Genomic DNA, 23,942 nt, shown 5'->3' on the forward strand with positions numbered 1-23,942 from the left:
TATAAGGGAAGGGAAAGGTGATACCTAGTCAGCTGCACAACTGAACGCATTCAACCGAAATTTGTCTTCCACATTTAACCCAACCCCTCTGCACAACATTAATAAAAACAAGCAGTCATCAAATTCACCATTAACGTCATATTTATTGTTATTTAGTTACTCAATAAAACATATACAGATATATACAATATGCAGGAAAACAGACGACTGCACTTTACATATTATTAAAAAAAGAAAACAAAAAAGAAACTCAGTTCGCACGTTGCCGTCACAGTCCTCCATCTATTGTTTCAGAAATTCAAATCCAACCGAAGCTTTATTTAAAGATTACAAGATTGCCTAACACACAGCAAATGTTCTCTTATTTTACATGTGCAATACCAATATTTTTTTTCCCCATTTCCCTTATTAAATTGTTATTTGACATCCCCTACTATTTCCACTGGCTGTATTGTATACCTGTGTTGGAGCCCAAGCTCAATACAAGAGGAAGGAAGTGAAAGAGAGGAATATGTATAAAGAAATCCCTTTTTGCTGATACCTTTTCCAACTCAAAAACAAACAATTTATCTCTCCATCTCCCTCCCCCTGCTTCAGGGTTCAGGTCAGTTCTATTGAACCAGGATTTTGATTTGATTTGTAGCCTGCTGAGGCTTTGAGGTATGGTGTCTCAAAGGGCCAAAATCTCATCAGGTTCCTGTGTCTCTGGCTGACAATGGGCTTCCCAGGCCTGAGGTTTGGTTGGAGGGGAGAGGTCCTGGTGACAGGGCTGCTCTCCTCCCTCTATACACCTGAGAGCCATGGGAGGGAGGAAGGGCTGGTTCACACATCCTCCATATTCTGGCTGACAAAGACCACCAAAGTCCCTCAACGGGTCAGTAAGGTCAGGGTGGCTCTGCCAGACCGAGGCCTGGGCTCAGTGATCTATACGCTAGTCTGGGGGCAGGCATAGTGGGTAGTACCATCTCCAGGCCGCAGAGAGAACCATGGCTAGAGGGTAAAGGTACAGGGGACAGCTCTAGTGGTGAGGATGATCACAAAGGTCCCAAATATTATGAGGCTATTTTTATCTAGAGAATATAACCAAACAGAGATTCAACACTGGTATTCCAATACAGCCAAGGTCATTTTTGTCTTATTGTTTCTTCAGTTTTAGTTTTTTATTTTCCTCCATTGACATTTTTCCTTTTTTCTTAAAAATAAAATAAAATAAAAATAGATTGATCTGTGGTTTTCCAGATGTGGTCACCACTGACTAGAGCCCAAGCTGTATAGTCCAGCGATGCATGAGTGAGTGTGTATCCAAGATTGTTTTTGTGTGTGAGTGTGTATGCGAGCATGAGTGTGTATGTGCGAGCATGAGTGTGTATGTGTTGATGTGTGTGTACAAGTGTGTATGGGTGTGTATATGTCTTTCTCTCCCTGAACAGGCGAGAGCCGATGCAGTGGCCTCATCATCAACACCTTTATGTCGTCATCATCATTGCTGTCTTCATAGTTGTCATCTGCCACTGACTCTGACTCTCCCTCCCTCCCTCCCTCTCTATCTCTCTCTCTCTCTTCATCCGATGTTCCCTCCATCTCCTGGCCTGGTTGTGTTCAGGTCAGGGCCGCCACAAAGGTCCCAAAGCGGTTGGAGATGTCGGAGTGCAGGGAGCGCCAGGAAGAGACGGGCCCCCCTCGGCCCTTACTGTCCCCGAGCTCATCTGTGCAGTGGACGGACAGGCACTGCAGGTGGCTCCCCCCATTGCCCCCTCCAGGCCCCTGGGCCCCCACCCCTACTCCAGCCTTACTCTGAGACAGCTCCGACTCTGCACAGGAGAAACAAACAGAGAGAGAAGAGAGGGTTAGTGAGTTGGCCAGCACTGAGGAACACAGATTTAGCATCAACAACCAAAATAAACATACTTGGTTAACATGTAGATCACATTAGAATTAATCATGAAAGCCCCTTTATAAATGAAATAATAATTCTCACATCCCACTCAAAATCTGTCCAGTAAAATTACCTTAACAACCCCCCCCCCCCCCCCCCCCTTTCCCACTCCTCGTACTGCTGGCTGGAAAAGGACACTGCTCTAAACCCATGCCTCACCTTCTCCTTGCCTGTGGTAACCACACAAACACACACACACACAAATTCAGTCCTGGTCCCCCGTGCAAATGTGGAGCGCTCCTCAGTTACCTCTGGTCGTGAGGTCAGAGGGCTGACCTCTAACCCTACTTGACCCAATTTACTGGTATAATGACCCTGCTGCGGTATCGACCGCACGTCACCATGGTGTCAAAGCCCACATTAAATGGCCGCACCAAGCTTACGGAAAATCCATACATAGGTTTATCCAAGGTCGTATAAAAATCACCCGTGCGATTCTAGAGGAACATGGGGAACGCTGACTGTAGAGATGTACAACCCATCCTCCAAGTCAAATCGCTTGTGCCGTATAAGAACAAATGAACGAGAGCAAGATTGACGAGGACAGAACGTGCTAGGCTAAACTATACATAAAAGCAATGGCGTCACGTGTCATCTGCCATGATATAGACCCACAGCATACTGAGAGAGAGAGAGAGAGAGAGAGAGAGAGAGAGGCGAGGGGAGAGACGGAGAAGAAGAAAAAAGAAGAGAGAGTGTAGGTAGTCAGACTTTTACTCTCACTGGTTTCAGAGAGCCCTATTGGTGACTGCAACATTGCATCATTTGTTTAGGGTCTGCCTCCAAGCACGCTCTGAGCATTAAATAAAGAGTGTGTGAACATGGTGGGATACCTGCTGTGAAAATCTTTCAGGTTATTCCCATCTGTCCTTAGCACTCAAAACACTGTTCTGCTGTGTTCCTCAGCCACCCCTGTTATGTTACTACTGCAACGACAAAGACGTTTGTCTGAGGCCTTTGAGTGGGAGCGTAGCTGTAGAGACAGACAGGCTCTAAACAGCTCAGACATGCTGAGGTTCAGGCGCCAGAGACGGGAGAGACTATGATACACACTCTGCTCTGGGCACAGTGCCTGAACATCACACCACCACTACTCCACAGATCAGCCCACCTCACTGTTCAACAAAGACAGAACGGAAGGAGAGAGAGAAGAGAAAAAATATGACCTCTCTGTGTCACACTCTCTTTTAGCTCTTCTCTCTCTTCCTAATTACTTTTTTGTTTCTCTCGCTCTCTGTATATATTTCCCCCTCACTTTGCTTCCCCAGCTATGACGTAATGTTAACAACACACAGCCTGAGAAGCAAGGCCAGGGCAGGACAGAGTGGCAAAGAGGGCAGGTAAGGAGGCAGGGTGGACAGGCTAGGGCCTGGAAGGCAGGGAGGCAGGGTGGACAGGCTAGGGCCTGGAAGGCAGGGAGGCAGGGTGGACAGGCTAGGGCCTGGAAGGCAGGGAGGCAGGGTGGACAGGCTAGGGCCTAGAAGGCAGGGAGGCAGGGTGGACAGGCTAGGGCCTGGAAGGCAGGGAGGCAGGGTGGACAGGCTAGGGCCGGGAAGGCAGGGAGGCAGGGTGGACAGGCTAGGGCCTGGAAGGCAGGGAGGCAGGGTGGACAGGCTAGGGCCTGGAAGGCAGGGAGGCAGTGAGGCAGGGTGGACAGGCTAGGGGCTGGAAGGCAGGGAGGCAGGGTGGACAGGCTAGGGCCTGGAAGGCAGGGAGGCAGGGTGGACAGGCTAGGGGCTGGAAGGCAGGGAGGCAGGGTGGACAGGCTAGGGCCTGGAAGGCAGGGAGGCAGGGTGGACAGGCTAGGGCCTGGAAGGCAGGGTGGACAGGCTAGGGCCTGGAAGGCAGGGAGGCAGGGTGGACAGGCTAGGGCCGGGAAGGCAGGGAGGCAGGGTGGACAGGCTAGGGCCTGGAAGGCAGGGAGGCAGGGTGGACAGGCAGGCTAGGGCCTGGAAGGCAGGGAGGCAGTGAGGCAGCTTTGCCCCCCAGCATGTCTAGGCCGTGACCACTGGAATGGAAAAGCGGAGGGATTTGGTAAAAGGTCAGGCAGCCAAGCTCCCGCATCTCTTTCCCTCCTCCTCCCCACAAATCACCCAGGGACTCAGGAGACTGAGTGGAGCGACGGTGGGGGAGAGAGGAAGGCAGCGGGGAGAGGGTATGGGGATTAGTGGTGATTGTGGCAAGGGCCGGCGTTTGCCAGAGGGCCCTGCCATACACCACTGAACGGACGACAATCACACTGGGTGAGCCTGGACCACAACTCCTCCTCCCTGTGCTTCCTCCTACCACCGACCCCCCCCCCCCCCCCCCTGGGCACAGCAGGGTCCACACCGGCCCGGATAGGCATCCAAGCGTTCCCCTGGCTCTTTGCTGATACACAGCAATCTGACAACACAACCACAAAACACACCGCCAACCACCGCCACTGCCAAATCCACACCACCTCTCAGCTGCCGCTACACACACACACACACACACACACACACACACACAGTCTGCGTGGTCCCAAAACAGACAGACATGGCCCCCAGCCTCATACATGCAAGGACAAGGACTGTAAACATCAAAGCAAGTGCACAGCTTACACATACTCGATACACACACACACACACACACACTGTCATCCACTCCCACTGTCCCAGAGCCATGCTCAGATGTGAGCTCACGTGACAACGTTACTGACATTTAGCAAAATAAAAACATCCGCATTACCAGTGATTACCATCTATTTCACATAAAGAATAATTTACCACGTAGTGATTGTCCACCAGTTTACTACTTTAAAAATAGATGTTTTTATAATCAAAACACTGTGCCTCTCAAATGGTGTTATTAAAAGCAGAAAAATAGTGCTCTTTATAATATTTATTGAAACATGATAAAGCTCTCCAGTTCAGGAGTAAGCCAGGTAATTGACCAGGCCGTACTATTACAATACAAATGGCAGAGTATCTGTGGATATTTCTAGTTAATACCCTGGGAGCCGAGAGAGATGGGATTTTGGTGGAAAATCGACACGCTACACTTAAATATTAAGCATTATCCATGGCAGCGTACTTGTTCAAAAGTGGAAACAGCGGTGTGAAATTTTACATCACACAGATCTAAATCCCAAATCACTGTGACATTTTACAAGCTGTGGAATCTTGCTTTCAATAAAAACGTACAGGTATCTTGTTAAGGCTGTTCAACGACTCACATTATATTGCCAAGCAGCACACTGTTCATATCCACAGTAATATCTCAAGGATAGGCTATTCATCTCGGAGAATGAGTGTTTAGCTTCAACACACAGGGGGGAATACCTAATAAAGAAGAAAACAATAATACCCCAACCAACTAAGCTGAACCGCAAATACAGTTACATCCCTAACCATATTACAACATCAGAAAAGATTACCATGGCAATTGAAATGCTCAATTTGATATGATACACCTCTATTTCTCGCCTGTTTCTAAAAGTGATGTAATTCTGTGTGATTTACAGTGGGACTCCTCCACGTAGGCTTGTAGAACCGTCTCACAGACACACAGACACAGCTAGTGATGATTTACACAACAATGCTTTCCACTAGTGTCATGAAGAGAACATGCACAGCACAGCACACCGCTCAGTTTGTGCTTCTCTGTCTGGCTGACACCAATGTTTTGCAGCACTGACGGCCTGACACTAGCACACATGTCATACCAGCAGTTCTCCACGTCTATAAACAACACTAGGAAGTTTCCTTATTGAACAAAAATAAATATCATATTCTCTGAATTGAAATATAATTGTCAAGGTCAACAAATGATTCAACTTTATTGTAAATTGATGAAGATAATGGTCATTATTATGTTTTAAATGCATTTGTAAATTAAGTATTATGATAGCTAAATATGTATTATGTGCCCGCCTTTGTGTAGGGTGCATTGAAGTAAATACGAGAATACACTGTGTGTGTGTGTGTGTGCGTGTGTGTGTGTGTGTGTGTGTGTGTGTGTGCGTGCGTGCGTGCGTGTGTACGCCTTGGCGTTCACTGGCCTCGCTTTCGGAGCCGAAGAGTTCCGGCCGTCCCATGCGGTAGCCCTCTGCCCTTTCTATCCCAAACTATACTTCCATGACGACACTTCACCTTTAACCCCTTGCTCTCCAGGGCTCCTCACTGAACACAAACCAGCCCAATCAGCCTCTGCACTCTCTGACAAAAACACCCAGAGGCCTCTGCTCCTATGACAGTGAGTGAATTCAGGTCAGATTCCTTTAGCATAACAACTAACACTAAAGCCATGAGAGAACATTCTATGTCCAGGAGCACAATGCACACATCACAATGCATAGATACAACGTCTGGTTTTCGACAATGTGAGGAAAAAAGAAATGCCTAATTTCCACTACAACAAGGCTTAGTTTGGTCGTTTAGGTCTTTTAACACTTTTCCTGAAGGTTTACAGTGCCTAAGAGCAGGACCTGTGCTCCGGAACCTCAGGTACTAGCTACCGCGCTAAGCAGATCACCCAGCTGAGCAATGACAATGAGACTGTTATGTGACCGCTTAAAGTCAGAATGACAAAAAACACAAAATAATTTGTCCCACGTTCTCTGCTTCCAACTAGGTGTGTGAGTGTCTACAGGAATCCCTGTTTGAGAAATAAGAGGACAACCCCAGGTATCTGATGGTGGCCTGGGGGTTGTTGATTGGGGTGGGGGAGAATGGCATGGGAGGCCTTCTACAACCCCCCACCACCACCACCACCACATGGTGACCTTTCCCTCGGAGTAGGGAGGATATGGAGAGGAGGGGTTACATTTCACAAGCGAGGGCACAGGGGTTATTTTGGATTGAATTTCCTCTCTCTTCCCTGGCAACAAGAAGGACAAAAACTTGCCCAGGCAGGCAGACCTTGGCTCAGTCTCTCCTCCTCAGCCATTCTCTAGTACACACACAACTCCCCCTTAGGCCGCAAGACGCGCTTAGGAAACTAGACATAAATGGGAACACGGGAAGTGATTTAGTACCCCCTGCATAAATCAAAACCATGTCCAGGACCTGTCATCCATGTCATCCAAGTAGGTGACATATTGATCTACGTCTCGCTCTCTATTTTGTTTCAGCCTGTCACTACACCCTCTGTTTATGTATATTTGGCCATTTGGAAACACCAACCACTCATGACAATAGTGGGAATTTAGGGATTATGAGCATCTGTTAGGGAGGGGCTGGGAGGGGGGGTGCTGGGGGTTATCGAGGCTGACCTGCTCAGCCCCACAACACTTAACATGCAATCTTTATTTCAAGCTAGTCCTCAGTTGAAGAAGTTAGGTTGCCAATTTACAGAAAGTTACATTTTATTTTCACATATCTTTCTTTTTATGTGATAGAAATTGTTTACAACTTGAAATCAAATGACTGATTAGAATTGACTGAAATAATAATTGTCCTTTGAATAAAGAAATACATTTACCCTTGATTGAAGAAAATAATGATATTTACTTAGAAATTAACATAATATGATCTTCAAAATCATAAGCACCAGTTGCACAAAAAAAGATGTCAAATGTACTATTTTTTCAATTTTCAACTAAGCAACAAACCTTAAAAGAGTGCAATCAAAATGTCTATAATTATCGAGGTAAAAGCAGTGGTGTAAATGAACTAAGTAAAAATACTAAGTAAAGTACTACTTAAGCAGTTTTTTGGGGTATCTATACTATATTTATACTATATTTTTGATAACTTGTACTTTTATTCCACTACATTCCTAAAGAAAATAGTATGTACTTTTTACTCCCATACAATTTCCCTGACACTCAAAAGTACAGGTTACATTTCAAATACTCAGGCAGGACAGCAATATGGTCCAATTCATATAGCATGTTGTCATCCCTACTGCCTCTTATCTGGTGGACTCACTAAACACAAATACTGCGTTCGCAAATTATGCCGTTTGGTTTGCTTAAAATAAGGAATTTAATGTATAGTATTTACTCACAGAACGGGACCGCAGAGTGCTGAAGCGCGAGGCACGTAAAAATGATCAGTCCTCAGTTGCAACACTCACTAACGAGTTCCAAATTGCCTTTGGAAGTGACGTCAGCACAAGAACAGTTCGTCGGGAGCTTCATGAAATGGGTTTCCATGGCCGAGCAGCCGCACACAAGCCAGAGATCAGCATGCGCAATGCCAAACGTCGGCTGGAGTGCTGTAAAGCTCACAGCCATTGGACTCTGGAGCAGTGGAAACGTGTTCTCTGGAGTGATGAATCATGCTTCACCATCTGGCAGTGCGACGGACGAATCTGAGTTTGGCGGTGCCAGTAGAATGCATAGTGCCAACTGTAAAGTTTGGTGGAGGAGGAATAATGGTCTGGGGCTGTTTTTCATGGTTCAGGATAGGCCCCTTAGTTCCAATGAAGGGAAATTTTAACGCTATAGCAAACAATGACATTCTAGACGATTCTGTGATTCCAACTCTGTGGCAACAGTTTGGGGAAGGCCCTTTCCTGTTTCAGCATGACAATGCCCCCGTGTAAAAAGCGAGATCCATACAGAAATGGTTTGTCGAGATCGATGTGGAAGAACTTGACTGGCCTGCACAGAGCCCTGACCTCAACACCATCGAACACCTTTGGGATGAATTGGAATGTAATACATGTATCACTAGCCACTTTATACTATACTATGCCACTTTGTTTACATACTCATCTCATTTGTACATACTGTACCCGATACCATCTACTGTATCTTGCCTATGCTGCTCTGTACCATCACTCATTCATATATCCTTATGTACATATTCTTTATCCCCTTACACTGTGTACAAGACAGTAGTTTTGGAATTGTTAGTTAGATTACTTGTTATTACTGCATTGTCGGAACTAGAAGCACAAGCATTTCGCTACACTCGCATTAACATCTGCTAACCATGTGTATGTGACAAATAAAATTTGATTGATTTGATTTGATTTGATTTGAATGCCGACTGCGAGCCAGGCCTAATTGCCCAACATCAGTGCCCGACCTCACTAATGCTTTTGTGGTTGAATGGAAGCAAGTCCCCACTGCAATGTTCCAACATCTAGTGGAAAGCCTTCCCAGAAGAGTTGAGGCTGTTATTGCAGCAAAGGGTGGACCAACTCCATATTAATGCCCATGGTTTTGGAATGAGATGTTTGATGAGCAGGTGTCCACATCATTTTGGTCATGTAGTGTATCTTTACTTTTACTCAAGTATGACCATTGAGTACCTTTTCCACCCCCACCCCTGGTTTAAAAGTATAGTTCTGTGTGGTATAATGACAGTATTCAGCCTTAGTCCCTCAAACTCAGCTCTGGACCTCAAAGCCAGACTCCAAACAGACTCCAAACAGACTCCAAACTATTATTTCTAACATCTGAATGTCTAATGTCTGACCTGAAAAATATAAAGAGTCCAGGAGAATGGAACTGGGTAGAAAAGGAAATATTTATTTTCTCTCTTTCTCGCTTTAAAATTATGCAAATGACAGCCATTAACATCCTGCTTGCCTCGACAGTGAAACCTCAGATGTTCCCAGAAAAAACAGAAACTTATTTTCATCTTGCTCGCTTTTGCTATCACTCCATCAGTCTCTCCTCCTCTCTCCCAGGAGAAACGGCTATCACTCCATCAGTCTCTCCTCCTCTCTCCCAGGAGAAACGGCTATCACTCCATCAGTCTCTCCTCCTCTCTCCCAGGAGAAACAGCTCTGGTGTCATAACTCATTTGTCAATTTGTCAATACAAATTAAAGACGCCTGACGACTACCTGTATGCCAAATAGCAAAACTGCTGCTGGCGGCATGACAACACCTCCACACACACTAACACACACACACTGACACAGACACACACACTAACACACACACACTGACACACACACACATACACACACTGACACAGACACTAACACACACACACATACACACACACTGACACAGACACTAACACACACATACACACTGACACAGACACTAACACACTGACACAGACACACACACTGACACACACACACATACACACACTGACACAGACACTAACACACACACAGACACACACACTAACACACATAAACTGACACACACATACCCATCCATTCTACGCGCTATCCAAGGAGAATATTCACCACACGCACGCTGAGGCAAGTTTGAGTTCATTTCAGTGCTCTTCCCCAGGGAAAGCAAAATACCGGATGAGCTGCTATTTTGAAGAATCAGAAACCAGCGGGCAAAAGGCCTGACACCTTTGTTTATACTTTCCTCTCTACCCCAGTAAGAAAGACGTTTTTTAACACGGCTCCTTTGACTGTCAGTGGTTGTAAATGTCTTGCAAAGCAAATGCCTCAGCATACAGTGGATACACACATACACACAATCATCTAGAAACAACATTTTCAAACTAGATTTTACACACTCCAAACTACAGGCAAAAAAATATGAAAAGTATTGTTCTAAGCTGCAGTGTCTATAAGACAGAAGACTACACAGCTAAACTATGCTGCTACTGCACCTGCCTGGCACTCAGATGGACCAGTATTATAAGTGCTAGCAGCTCATGGAAAAATTGCAATGGTTTTGTTTTCATCGCATGCCATCAGTACTGATTACTACAAATCTATTGGGTTTTACTGTGGATTACTACAACCTAGTAGGGGTTGTCCTTCAATCAGACCAAACGGACTGCAAGCCGGCTTTCTGCCGTAGAGCTAAAACAAGTTGTGGTGAACCCTGACATAACTAGTCAGATACTTTAACCATACTGTGATGAATTCTCAGAGCTGGAGCTGAGAGTAGTGTGAGAACCAGCACAAGAGTTTATTCCAGCATACAAGACACTTGAGAAAAGAGTTTATTCCAGCATACAAGACACCTGAGAAAAGGTCTGAAACCACAAGCCTGTGATCCAAGTCTGCATAAATCAGACATGATGTTTACAGCTAAAAAACCCACACTGTTAACTTTCCATATTTTCATCTCTCTCACATACACACACTCACACAAACACACACACACACTTACATGGTAAAAGCAGTCCTAATGCCCTCTGATTCGTGCTGATAGTGTAGGAATTGTGTGATATTCTTTCAACCCTAGGGATTCATCCAAAAAGGAAGACAGAAAGGACTTTGCGAAGAGACAGAGGAAGAATAAACACATATTCCAAAAAAAGGTAGAAAGATCCAACTTTACATTTCTCAAAGTCTGCACTTTCCTGATATTTACAGCTAACTGTAATATGATCCTCACATAAGAAAGTCCAACACCTCATTTTTCTTCATTATCTGTCAATAACCATGTCAACTGACAGGTTGGCACTTTTTGGCAACAATATTACCAGGACTAATTTCTGTGATTATGATAACTATTATTATTACTGCAGTATGAGAAAGTGCAGGCAGTGCTACACTGTCTGGCCGTGTGTTGTTGAGGAAGTCAATACGGAACACCTTGTAATGATGAATCTGGAACACGGACCTCCCCAAGCTGTTTTCTCTTCATTCAACCAAATGTCAATCACATCTTTAAGAAATCACATCTTTAAGAAAGGAAATACAGGAAATGAAAATGAGTCATGTGATTTGAGAGTTGTCCACGGAGTGAAATGTCAATAGACCAACAGAGATGGGAAAGTGGGGTGGTCTTTTAGGAATATTCCACTTTCTTCCCAGGTCGCTTTAGGTGGCATGTCAATACGCCTGTTCTTTTTTATGCTTAGACACCCCTAATCAGGGTGTCTAAGCATGACAAGTCCCCTCTCTACCCACTGCTCTCCTACCTGCCAACAGCAAGCTGGAGCATCCTCAACCACAACTAGAACAGTGACTGTGTTTCGTGGGAGACCATGTTCATTCAGTGGAGAGATCCTCACACTGTATGTACAAAGTGATAACACACCGTAAATAACAAAACCAACACAACTTTCACTGTGTGGTCAAAACGGAAGCAAAAACTCTAAAAATAAAAATACAACCAACTGAATCATTTCCTAGGGCGACAAGTTGCCTGTTATCAAGAGTGTGCATGTCTTTCAAAACAAACCGTCAGGTCCTGGCTATGATATAAGGAGCAGAGAGGGAGAGAGTGTGAGGGAAAAAGACAGATGAAAAAGAGGAGGGGGAAATGTATTCACTCATCACTTTGGTGAAAATTCAGCCAAGTTCCTTCACTTCACGGACAACGGGCATCTTTAGTTAAAGCAGGGTCTAAAGGCCCCATGCCTACAGCAGACATTACTGTGTCTTAGTGACTAGCTTTGGCTGCTTGGTATCACACAGATCGGATACGCTATGGATGGGTCCAATTGGGGCCGTTACTGCAGAACATATCACTTTGTAAATAACCACAGTGGGACCTCATACAGGAAAAGCTGAGACACACTGTGTGAACAGACATCAACACATAAAATACAACAAACACATTTTTGTTCATTTTGTTCTTTAACAGTATCATAATTAAGCAATAAGGCACGAGGAGGTGTGGTATATAGCCAATATACCACGGCTAAGGGCTGTTCTTCTGCACGACGCAACGCAGAGTGCCTGGATATAGCCCTTAGCCGTGGTATATTAGTCATATTCCACAAACCCCCAAGACGCCTTGTTGCTATTATAAACTGGTTACCAACGTAATTAGAGCAGAAGAGACACCAGGGCTAAGGGCTGTGTCCAGGCACTCTGCGTTGTGCATCAGAACATCCCTTAGCCATGGTATATTGGCCATATACCACACCTCCTCGGGCCTTATTGCTTAATTATCCCATAGAAGCTACTATAGAATGACCTGTACAATGCATTAATTGCATTATCAAATTCCATATTCCTATGAGGCACTTGTGGCACCAAGCTCTGGCCTGAAAACATCACCTATACATCCACCGGCTCCATTACCAATATGCCTGATAATACAGTCTGTTCTGTGATCTCCAACTCCTGCACTGGCTGAGACCTCACCTATAGTCACAGAGCCCCAAACACCACAGGTCCTTTCCTCCCAGTGGCACTACCACTAGTATCCCTGCTAGACACAAGGAGGCTTATTACCAAATGTCATTGCAACCATCCCCCTCCCCAAATAAACACAGGCCCATAACCCACCTGTCTCAATTGGGCGGTTAAACTCAACTTCCTGTAAAAACACTGAGTGCAGCCTATAAAGCGCCCAATTAACACAATTACTCAGGACTCCCACTATTAAAGGCCCAGTGCAGTAAAAAGGGTTTTCCTTTGTTTTATGTGATATTGTACAACAGCTGATGAAACTAACACTGTAAAAATGTGATCAGTCTTTTTTCCTGATAATTGAAAATACAATGTACACATGACCTTTTAATCAGCAGGTTTCCATGAGCGGGAGTTTCGGCTTTCCATGGTGACATCACCATGAAGTAAATTGGTTAATAGACCAATAACAAACGGAGTTGCAAACCTCTCTGCCCAATAACAGTTAGTTTTCAGTTTCCCCATTCCCAGACAGTGCTAGTAAAATTATTGCTTGAGAAATAGTTTTTAGCTAAAAAGCTATATTTGCCCATTTAAATGGAAATCTATTACAGTAAGGTACTTAATTATTACCCAGAAATAATTTGATATTGATCTAAAAACGGCTGCACTGGGCCTTTAAAGCTGCTCCCAGGATGTCAGGACCTATGCAGACCCCCACCCCATCCCTAGCTTCAGGACACTGTGATGGGAGATAGGACAGAGGCATGAGGACAGATACCAGGAGAGAGGGTTGCCAAAACATTAAACTAAATTAATGGGATACACCCCTGGTGCACAACACCTAAAAGGGTGTGTCATATGATCAACTCCGAGGGTGACATGGAAAAATAATCAAAATGCGTGGAAAATGTTTTACTTCAATACAAATTATCCATATGATCAAGACCGTGCTGCTTAGCAAAATGTGCTGTGTATTCAATCAAAATGTGTGATCTTAAAACGTTTTAATTGATTAGCCACATCATACGGGAATAAAAAAAGTAGCATGATCAAATTCTGATTTAAAAAAAATATATACAAATTGTTCTATTTCTAAATTGTAGACCAGTTATCATTAGCATTAAAACATTATTAGTATTATTATTACTACTACATGCTAACTATAATTTATCTTGTGAATAGTAGGAATACTGATAACCTTGATATCTAACAAGACAATTTAAAGAGAAAAAGAAAACGACATAACTATGTTAAACTTTCACTGTAACTTAGCAATAGGGCAGAATCCAGGCACAGGCAATGACCATGTTAGGGTTCACCTGTTAACCAGCTGGTAGACTTGCAACAAGACATTAGAAACAAAACAAATAGTCTCCATGACTTGCAAAAACAGACAAATGCCTACATTCATCAATATTTTTATTCCACTTCCACACAGCTCAATTTCAAAGTTCCATGAAATCTTTAAAATATGACTTTTAGAATTCAGGGATTTAGCATTTTGCAAGAGAATATGTCAAATCATTTCATAACTGTTCATTGATTGATGCCTGGGTGTACTATTTAGGTTAATACATAAATGCAACTAAAACCATAAGGCGCTATTTATGTGTATCTGAAACGTATGGTTTCATTTGACTGCAGAGACATTTGCGCGTCTCTGAAACACATCCAATTCAATCCTAAAATCAAGCAACACACCTTAACCCTTTTTCATATTTTCCGTCTGCAGCACTCAAATGAGAAACTGTCAAGAGACATGGTTTGTGCTAACTAGCTATCGATTTCGCCCAAGCGACATGCGTTTCATGCTTGCAGGGAGGGGAATTGGAGAGGGGAAAATTTGCGGAGATAGTGATGAGAGACGGGAGAGAATAAATACTTTAACAAAATCGAGATGGCCGCTGTTGCTGTGCATTTTCTGTAGAATAGCCTACGTGCGCCTATCTAAGACATATGGGTCTTGAAAAAAATGGACAGAGGGAGAATGTGGCCGGTCTGGTTGACCTCTGCCTCCTAAACAATGCGCCTTGATCACAGATTCCGTGCATGGAGCCCCCTCCCCTCTCTGCTCCCACAGTTAGTCAGAACAAAGGGATATTGAATAAATATGCGCTGGGGGCTACCTATTCACGTGAGAAAAGGCGTTTTGGTGGCTTGTCTCTGGCCGTGGCGATTTAATTATGCGTGTTTCACTGCTACCCCGCCGCCTTTTGCAGCACTGACTGACTACAATTTATATTTATCTATAGCTTTTGTAATGTCCCATACAAAAAGTGGCCTAACAAAATACATCAAGACACAAGAGGACATTTGCACAGAAACATATCCCAGCGTACGCTTAAAAGAGGACATGCACCAGAAATATTGAATTAATAACTTGAATTCAAATATGAAGTAGTCTTACGTTTGTTCTTTGATTAATGGATTGGTGGAGCAGTCAACTAAAAGTCACTTCAGCACTGAATTAAATTGAATGTGCTTGTTGTAGCTATAGCCTAGTCTCAATATAAACAATATAGGAAATTATAATGGGAAATAATAATAACCATAAGCATTATTCCCACATTTTCTTTAATTACCTGTTTATGAACTAAAACAAACCAGATGACCGGTAATGTATAGACAGTAGAAAATGATTTGTGTTGTTTAATGTCAAAAGATGATTGACAGCCGTTTTCAAACCGCTGACGTAAAATGTAAAGCGCCAGCCAGCGTTTCTAATCACACTATACCAATTTTAACAAGCACTTAAAATTATACAACAGTGTCGTGGTATAGGACACTAAATACATTTGTTTTTCAATTATTTACAGAAAGAACCATTTGTATACCGTGACCAACCATTTTTTTCCTAAACCAATGCAGGCAGAAAAACTGTCTGGCAATAAAATAGAACCCAAACTTTTAAACAAATTACAAAAACTGAATTAGACTTGCATTCTTCTTCTTCTTCTTACTCTTATAATTATTACTGTTATTATTATCATTGTCTAATAGTATTACCATTTTCAATGTAAATCTTTCCATTCGAGGACACATCATATTTAGGAAACACAAAGTTAATAAATAAAAGCTTAAGATACTCTTGTTTATAGTAATTTCACTTCCCTTCCCTTCTCAATATGGACTAATCTAAATCAATCCAGTCTCCAATCACGTATTTTATCCCGTACTAATAACAAAAACAAACAGATATGTATGGAGGGGAAACCTGCTGTTAAAACGCATCTCCTCAGAAACCTATTCATCTTCTCAGTGTAGTTGTTCACTCTGAAAACCCAGATAAAGAACCACAGGAAATGTTGACTTTTTTCGGGCTGTTATTTTGAAGTCCCTCTACAAGAGAAGAATCCATTACAAGCACCAAATAATAAGTTAAGGATTACTTAGAACAACAAATCTAACTACAAGTCAATGTTTTTAAATGTTCCTGGTTAGTGCTAGGTATTTCATTTCTAATCGTTAAATAGCCTGTGGTCCAATAGCCTATCCCTTGTGTAAAAACGATTACAAGTCAGAAATTAATTATTTATGTTTCTACATGTAAAGCTCGATTCGAGTAAATACCTGATTTATATTTTTCAATAGAATATGTGAAACATAGAACAATGAGATTTTTGCCTCTCAAAGTCCACAAGACTCGAAGTTACGGAACAACCTTCCACGCTGTCTACAGTGCTTAGTCTACACTCAAAGACGGCAGTGCATGAAGAGAGCCTGCTTGTCTCCAATTCAACTCCTGCAAGTTAAAATACTAATCTTATCATATATAATCTTGTAGCCTCCTATATAATGATATTGTCCACACCACAATATTGTATTGACTTGAGATAATCATATCCTCAGAAACAGATTTCCAAATAACTGCAGACACAGGCTACAAGCACAAAGGAAGTCCTTTGTGACTTATTTTAGTCTAGAGTTTAAATCATTTTTTACTCATCTGAGAGGCAAAACAACACTATGTGCTGATAAGTTGATTGACTGCCATAAAAGTGTGTGTGTGTGTGTGTGTGTGTGTGTGTGTGTGTGTGTGTGTGTGTGTGTGTGTGTGTGTGTGTGTGTGTGTGTGGACAGTAATAAGACACTAATAGTCAGATAGTAAAACAATGTGGCAAATATGATCATAGAGCATATTGAATTACCTTCTTTGCTGTTATTCTGGCTCTTAGTCTTTTCCCAGGGTGCCATGGCCTTGTCATCCTCTGGCCCATCCATCATGGCCTTGTCGCTGGGCACATACCAGGTGGCGTGCTGCTCTGCCATTAGAGTGTCAAGGTCAATAGTGCCCATTGAGCCCTTCCCAGCATCCGGGCTGCAGCTCGCCAGCTCATTGTCTTCGTTCTGTGAGGGACAGTCGCCACTCTTTTTACCATTCTTCATGGCCAGGGGCTGGTCCTCTGAGATGCTGAACTGCTGCCGCTGCAGCTGGATCTGGGCCTGCAGTATCTCCAGAGGGTGGATGTCGTCCTGGCCAGAGGTGCTGGATGGGGTGCGTACCTGCTCCATCCCAGGTGTGCCTGGGTGACCGACTCCGTTGCCCACCGTGCCCCCACCAGCACTCAGTCCATAGCTGTCGGGTGTCGAGGTAGTGTGATTGGTAATGCCCTGCATGCCTAGGGGCTTCTGCCCATTCATCAGGCCATGTTCCCCCCTCTGCAGCTTGGGTGAGACGGTGATGTGCGGACTGCGGTTGGGCTTGGTGACAGGAACACCTCCTGCATCTGAGCTAGAGGACACCTCATCCTCATTGACGTAGTGGGCGCTGACATCGTCAGGAAGGTCCACGTGCGGTGAGCTACTGTTAGATTTGGTGACACTCTGAATGCCACTGTCCAGAGAAGACATCAGGTCTGCCTGGTCCCCCAGCATCTGGTCATCTCCCTTTCCCCAGGAGGGGGACGGGAGGGGTTTCTCATGGGGTGTACCCCCACCCCTCTCCCCAACGCCAGCTGAAGGGGGTTGCTGGCCTGGACTTACAACAGGGTTTCCGCTGTCAGAGGAAAAAAAGATCCCAGGGCTCACATGCCCGCTGTCCCTTTTTCTCCTCCCTCTCCCTCTCCCGTTCCCTGTTGCTGCTTTCCCCTCACTGCATGGGGTAGCGTCCATGTTGTAATTTGGGGAGAGGGCACTGGCTTCCCCCTGCAGCGTCTGGTTTTGACCTGCAGGCTTTATGTTGCTATTCCCAGTGCCAGGCATCTGGCTGTTCTGGGAAGTGCCGCTCTGAAAATACTCAGGACCAGCACTGCCAGTCCCGTTAACTGTGCTGCTATTAATGTCCTGCTCCGTCTGACTCAGTTTTCGCTTGCCCTCATTTTGGTTCTTCTTGTTGAATGTCACATTTAGGTTGGGGGCCCCTAGGCTAGCTATCATGTTCTGGCAGGCTGTGGAAAGGGCTGCCAGGCAGCTCTGCCCGAAAACATTGTCTTTAGTGCTGGTTTTGCTAAAGTTCCCCAGGGAGAGTGCCCCAAGCTTACTGACAGAGGACCGCTGGCCTGGGGGGAACTCAGATGGAGTAGGGTAGCTCCCTGGTGAGGTGTTCACCCCCTGGGGATTGCTATGTGGTGGCCCTTGACGGTTTGTCCCTCCGTAAGGAAACGTTGGTTGAGCTCCCATGGATGGCCCGGCGGGGAAGTCAGCTGGCCGCCTATCTGATGGTGCGTTGGGGTGTCCTACTCCAGCTCCGGGGGACTGCATCTGGGAGAGGTTGCCCATGTTGTTGCCAAACTGGGGGTGCATACGAGGGGAGTGGAGGGCCTGTACATGCCCATCTCCAGGTATCCTCATTGGCTCCTGCATGCCCATCCCATTCATGCCCGGCCTGAACATCATACCAGCTCCGTTCTGCTGCAGCCCCATGTCGTGGGCCCCAGCCTCCCCGCCCGTTCCCCCCATACGCCGTGACATGATCTCTCCTGGTGGGTGGGACCCGGGGAACCAGTTCTCCTGAGTTATATGAGGGTTCTGACCCTCAAAGTTTGGCATCCTGCCTCCATTCTCCCTGTCAAAGTTGGGCTGAGGCATGCTCCCCACTGGGCCTCCATGAACCATGGGGCCCGGAGGCACGTCGCCGTGGTGACCTAGCTGCTGCAGGCTGGGCTGCCTCATCCTTTGCTGCTGGTTCCGAGAGGCCATCTGCTTGATCATCATGGCCGCGTTCTGCCGCTGTTGCAGAGACTGCTGCTCAGGCCCGGCATGCTGGAGTGGACCCGGGGGGAAACCGTCTGTTACAGGTGGGGTGAACTCACCAGGAAGGCCAGGGTAGGCCGAGGGAGAGAGATGATTCTCCATGCCCTGCGCATTGTGCATGCCACTGCCCCACGTGCCACAATTCTCCCCTCCCTGTGCATTAGGGAACTCAAATCTGGGCCTTTTTGCCATGTTCATATAAGGACTGTCAAAGTGTTGCAGCCTCTGATTCGGAGGCTGTTGGGCGGGAGGAGGGGGAGCCGGCTGTTGCATATTAAACATGGGGTCCCCATAGGGGTGCTGGCCCCTATTTTCCAGTCTGTGAATAGGATACTCAAACTGGTTGTGTTGGCCAGGCATCATGACGCCACCATCCAGCATGTTGGTGTTGGTGGAGCCCGACTCAGACTGGGGAGGCCGGGGGAGGCCTGGGGGGCATGAGTTCTGTCGTGCTATCAAACCAGCCTGCTGCTGCTGCTGCATGAGAGTGTGTCTGGCACTGACCCCCGGGTCCATCCCCACTGGCATCTTACGGCCATTCCCAAAGCGCTCAAAAAACACTCCATGCTGTGGGGGAGGCTGAGGCTGCTGGGGCTGTGGGGGAGGCTGCTGGTGCCCTTTGGAGATGCCCTGTATACCCGGTGTCCGAGCCATGGCAGGGTTTCCAGGGAAACTGCCACCAGCCACTGGCCTTCCTGGCCCAAAGTGGGGCAGCTGAGAGTCTGATTCTGATGGAGAAAATACAGGTACGTCAAAATGTCCAGTTGGGGGCTCGCTTGGGAAATTATACTCTAATCCCTCCACAGCACCCTGATTGGGCATCCGTCGAGGCTCCAGACCATGGGTCTCCGAGGAGGAAGAGGAGGAGGAGGGAAGACCATGGAAGGATGCTGCCCGGTTAGGTGACTGGTCCAAGGGTAGACAGGGGGCAGGGACAGCGTGGTTGCCGCTTGGGGGGCCGTGGTGCTGGAACTCAGGCATGTTACTGGATCTTTGCTGCTGTTGCTGCTGCTGCTGGGAGAAGCTGTCCCCTGCCTGGCCCTCAGCAAGGGGGTCAAACCCCTCTCCAAAGCCCTGCTGGGGCCCCATGCCGTTGTTGTTGTAGCCCATCAGCCTGCCACCATGCAGGCAGGATGAGGCTGGGTCTGGGCCTCCAAAGTTCCCACTGAAATGAGGATGGTGTTGATGAGGGTGAGACTGGTGGCCATGGGGATGGCCTTGGTGAGGTTGCTGGTTGTTAAAAAATCCATGCATTGGTCCTTGCTGCTGCTGTTGCTGCTGGAGTCCGCTGCCTGCATGCATGTCTGAGTGGCCCCTGGGATGAAAGCCACCATACTGCTCACCGTTCATGTTCATATTGAGCCCAAGCATCGGAGGCTCGTTCAGAGGGCCCATGCCCGGCTCCACTGCACCAGGCGGGCCTCCTGCATGAAAGCCAGGGCTTTTGTAATGGGAGCTCATGTTCAGTCTTGGCTGGTTTATGTTTCTCTCTGACTGGCCAGGGTTTCTGCTATTAATCTGAGAACCAAACTGCTCCAGCCCAAACATACTTCCCCGCTATCAATCCCGCATGACAGCCAGCTCAGCTGGCATAGGCAGTCTATCGTTAGCCTCAGTTTTCCTTCCTCTCCACACAAAAAAAGAGGACAAAAACGAAAAGAGATGAGAAATGCCTCAATAGGCCAGATGGGCTATTTTGATATCTTAAAAAGTTCTGATTTAAAAATTAGACAATGGATCTTAAATCTATTCACTCACCCAATGAGTACTCATTGTGTTTTCCAAAATCCAATTTGCACCTAAAGTGTTGCGAGGAAAATAAAAGAGAGAGGACACTACACGTACGTCCAACGAAGCACGTACATAGGCTACAAGTCCTTACTCGTTCCCGTGTATTTCTACAGGCGTTTGGTTTCCATTAGTTTACAAATAATACAAAATATCTTTCACTTGCAATGTGACTTCGATATAATATCATATTCCAAAATTTCTGAGCACTTTTCTTCTTTGCAAACTTGATCAAACCCGTTATCTAATTTATGACAGAGCTCACAAGGCGTATAAACATTTAAATAAAAACATAACAATTTTCTTCGTCAACTTCATTATTCCAGCTGTTGTGAAATGTCATAGGACGCACAGTTTGGAGTGTCCTTTCAAGATCCCTTTCTTGAGAAATCCACCGGCAACCTGCACAAGTACAATTCTAATTGGTCGTTGTTGTAAAATCAAAAGAAACAATTTCCCACAGTTCTGGGTGAAATGTCTTATAACTGCACTATTAACAATTCTACCATTACAAGTCTGATACAAAGTCCGGAGGGAAAATACAGCCCAGTCATGAGGCTATCAGGAAAGTCGCTTTTGCGCCACCGTGTCCCCGAGCTTCCGGCACGCACTACTCGCAGCTTGACAACATAGTCCAACTGGTCCTGGTCATGTGCCCTCCAAGCACGCATAAGGCGCGGAACCTCTATTGGCTCTTTCCCTCACTCTCTCACACTATATAACGCACTCCTTCTGCTCCTGACTCTGGTTTGGTCTATTCCAGCTGGGAGCGATTCACAGATAGATCACACTCTTGTCCGGCGCTTGGCGCTGTGTGAGATCAACGCGTTCAGGGAACCAGCAACAAGTTTTGCATTCCGCAATCAATTCCATCCACGAGGACCTAGCCAATCGGAGGCTGCGGAGTGCCAGTGCAGAGGGAGGGTCCATCTTTTAAGGTGGTCCAAGATGTGGATGAACGAGAGAGTAACGCTAGTGTATTGAAAGAGCACTCTTCTCCCCAACTAAAGTGTATTCGAGTCTATGCCAGGTGTGTTACTTGCTTCATTGTATTTTAAATGGTCTATGGCCATTTTTGCTTTTTGTTTTTTATTTGAGATCAATCTATTTATTTGTTATAGAGCACATACAAATCTGAATGAATAAACGCATTTATGTTAGTATATTATGTTATTTGATTAAAGGCCTTTATGTTAGTATATTATGTTATTTAAATAAACGCCTTTATGTTAGTATATTATGTTATTTGAATAAACGCCTTTATGTTAGTATATTATGTTATTTGAATAAACGCCTTTATGTTAGTATATTATGTTATTTGAATAAACGCCTTTATGTTAGTATATTATGTTATTTGAATAAACGCCTTTATGTTAGTATATTATGTTATTTGAATAAACGCCTTTATGTTAGTATATTGTGTTATTTTCTTGATAGAAATGGAGATGTAGGAAATTAAGCTACGCTCAATCAAAGAGAGATGATCTCACAATAGCATTGGTTAAACAAATGCCAGGGCGCAATCACTGGCCCGGAGTTTGTAATGTTAACGCACTTTAAACAGCAAATTAACATTTCCATTCACATTAACTGTACATGGCCATAATTCGGTTTACCTTATAAATTAACAAAGCACATTTATGTGATGTTTATTGGCATGAAGGGGAAGGGGCAGGCAAGAGAAAACACCAAGTCAACCTTTCTTATACTTAGGCTACTGTAAGATTCAAGCTATGTTATTAAAACAAATCTGAAAATAATGAAATGTAGGTTATGTGCATCATGCTATTTTCAGAAACGTAATATAGGCCTATCTAGGCTAATCCTAAAACATTGCCCTCTGAGGTGTTTTAAACGGACTGGCGTATCGTAGCAGAAGAGGTGCTGTTCTTTGATTTAAAGCCTGCTGCTAAGAGATAATATGTAGCAGATCAAAATACGAGCGCCAGTGATAATAGTGATATATTGAGATAAAATAAGGTTTCACATACGACCCAACCACAGGGCCGCAGAACAGTTCAAATGATTATGGACTTTATTAGACGATTGCATGTTTACCTATTTTAGGTGATATAGTCAATATTTTTAGAGATAGAGTGTTTTTGGGAGGTGGAGGGGGAAGATATATATATATATGAGAGAGAGAGAGAGAGAGAGAGAGGAGAGAGAGGGGGGGGGGGGGGGGGAATAGAGAGAATTGGTTGGTTACCCCACAAAAATAATCCCCCTTAAAAGATCAATAGCATCGGATCTACTGAAAGGATACCATAATCGATAACAGTCTTTAACACTTTAAATTATTTCACATAGAAGTGTTTTTACATTTGGGCTTTACATCTGCAGAATTGAAATGCTATCAACTAGCCCTAGATTTTATAAAAAGCAAAGTAACCCACTGTGAACTGTGCATAGTTCACATTGGGTAAAGCACGGGAAATAGATCATGGACCACAGTGAACATCATGTGATCCATAAGAAATTAACGAGTTATGAATTAACCTGGCTATAGTTTTATGTTATTTTACGTGTTGCTAAATATATTGCGGCAATTCAAATGGAATGTCTTTATCAACTTTTGTAGCCTATATATAAGTATATTAATAATGTGCTCGAAAGAAGTCTTCAAGATTATTTACCTTTGCTTTTTTCATCAAATTTACTTTGCAATTCAAATGACATCCAGCTAATTGCCTCAATTAATGGTTTATCTAAATATCAATTTAGACACGCGCTTCTGCAATTACACAGACTGCACTTTGTCGATCATAAACGGCTTCGTCCGACAAATTAAGATGATTAATGGAAATAGTTAATGATGAAAATAAAAACAACTCCAGATTGTGCTTTGTTTCATGTGGAGAGCGTGGGCTCTGATCTGGCGCTTTTTGACGCGTGGCATCTGAAAAGTCACACTGGAACTGAAAGAAGTCCATTTGATAAGTAGCCTATACAAGTGATTTTGTAATAAATGTATGGTCTGACACTCTCTCTCGTTCTCAGAAACACACAAACACACACACACACACACACACACATGCACGTGGAAATGTTGTGTTTTTCTTTTGCCATTTAAGAATTATGCTAGGTGA

At 44.7% G+C, this 23,942-nt stretch overlaps 1 protein-coding gene across 1 annotated transcript; it reads right to left on the bottom strand.

The window, feature by feature from the left end:
- Positions 1–123: 123 nt before the first annotated feature.
- On the bottom strand, positions 124–21,677 carry LOC139410925 (transcriptional activator MN1-like). Its single transcript, XM_071156591.1, has 2 exons — positions 17,022–21,677; positions 124–1,811 (listed from the first exon to the last, which is right to left on the bottom strand). Exons 1-2 carry the CDS (start codon positions 20,611–20,613, stop codon positions 1,600–1,602), a joined length of 3,804 nt encoding a protein of 1,267 aa, XP_071012692.1. The 5' UTR covers positions 20,614–21,677; the 3' UTR covers positions 124–1,599.
- Between the last annotated feature and the right edge of the window lie 2,265 nt (positions 21,678–23,942).

Source organism: Oncorhynchus clarkii, chromosome 6 (assembly GCF_045791955.1).
Source record: "Oncorhynchus clarkii lewisi isolate Uvic-CL-2024 chromosome 6, UVic_Ocla_1.0, whole genome shotgun sequence".
Lineage (NCBI taxonomy): Eukaryota > Metazoa > Chordata > Actinopteri > Salmoniformes > Salmonidae > Oncorhynchus > Oncorhynchus clarkii.

Bases quoted from the DNA above. Each gene is read 5' to 3' on its own strand.
- LOC139410925 (XM_071156591.1), bottom strand. From the start codon at position 20,613: ATGTTTGGGCTGGAGCAGTTTGGTTCTCAGATTAATAGCAGAAACCCT. The intron at 1,812-17,021 runs GTAATTCAATAT...TCTCCTGTGCAG, and splicing joins CCAGAATAACAGCAAAGAAG to AGTCGGAGCTGTCTCAGAGT.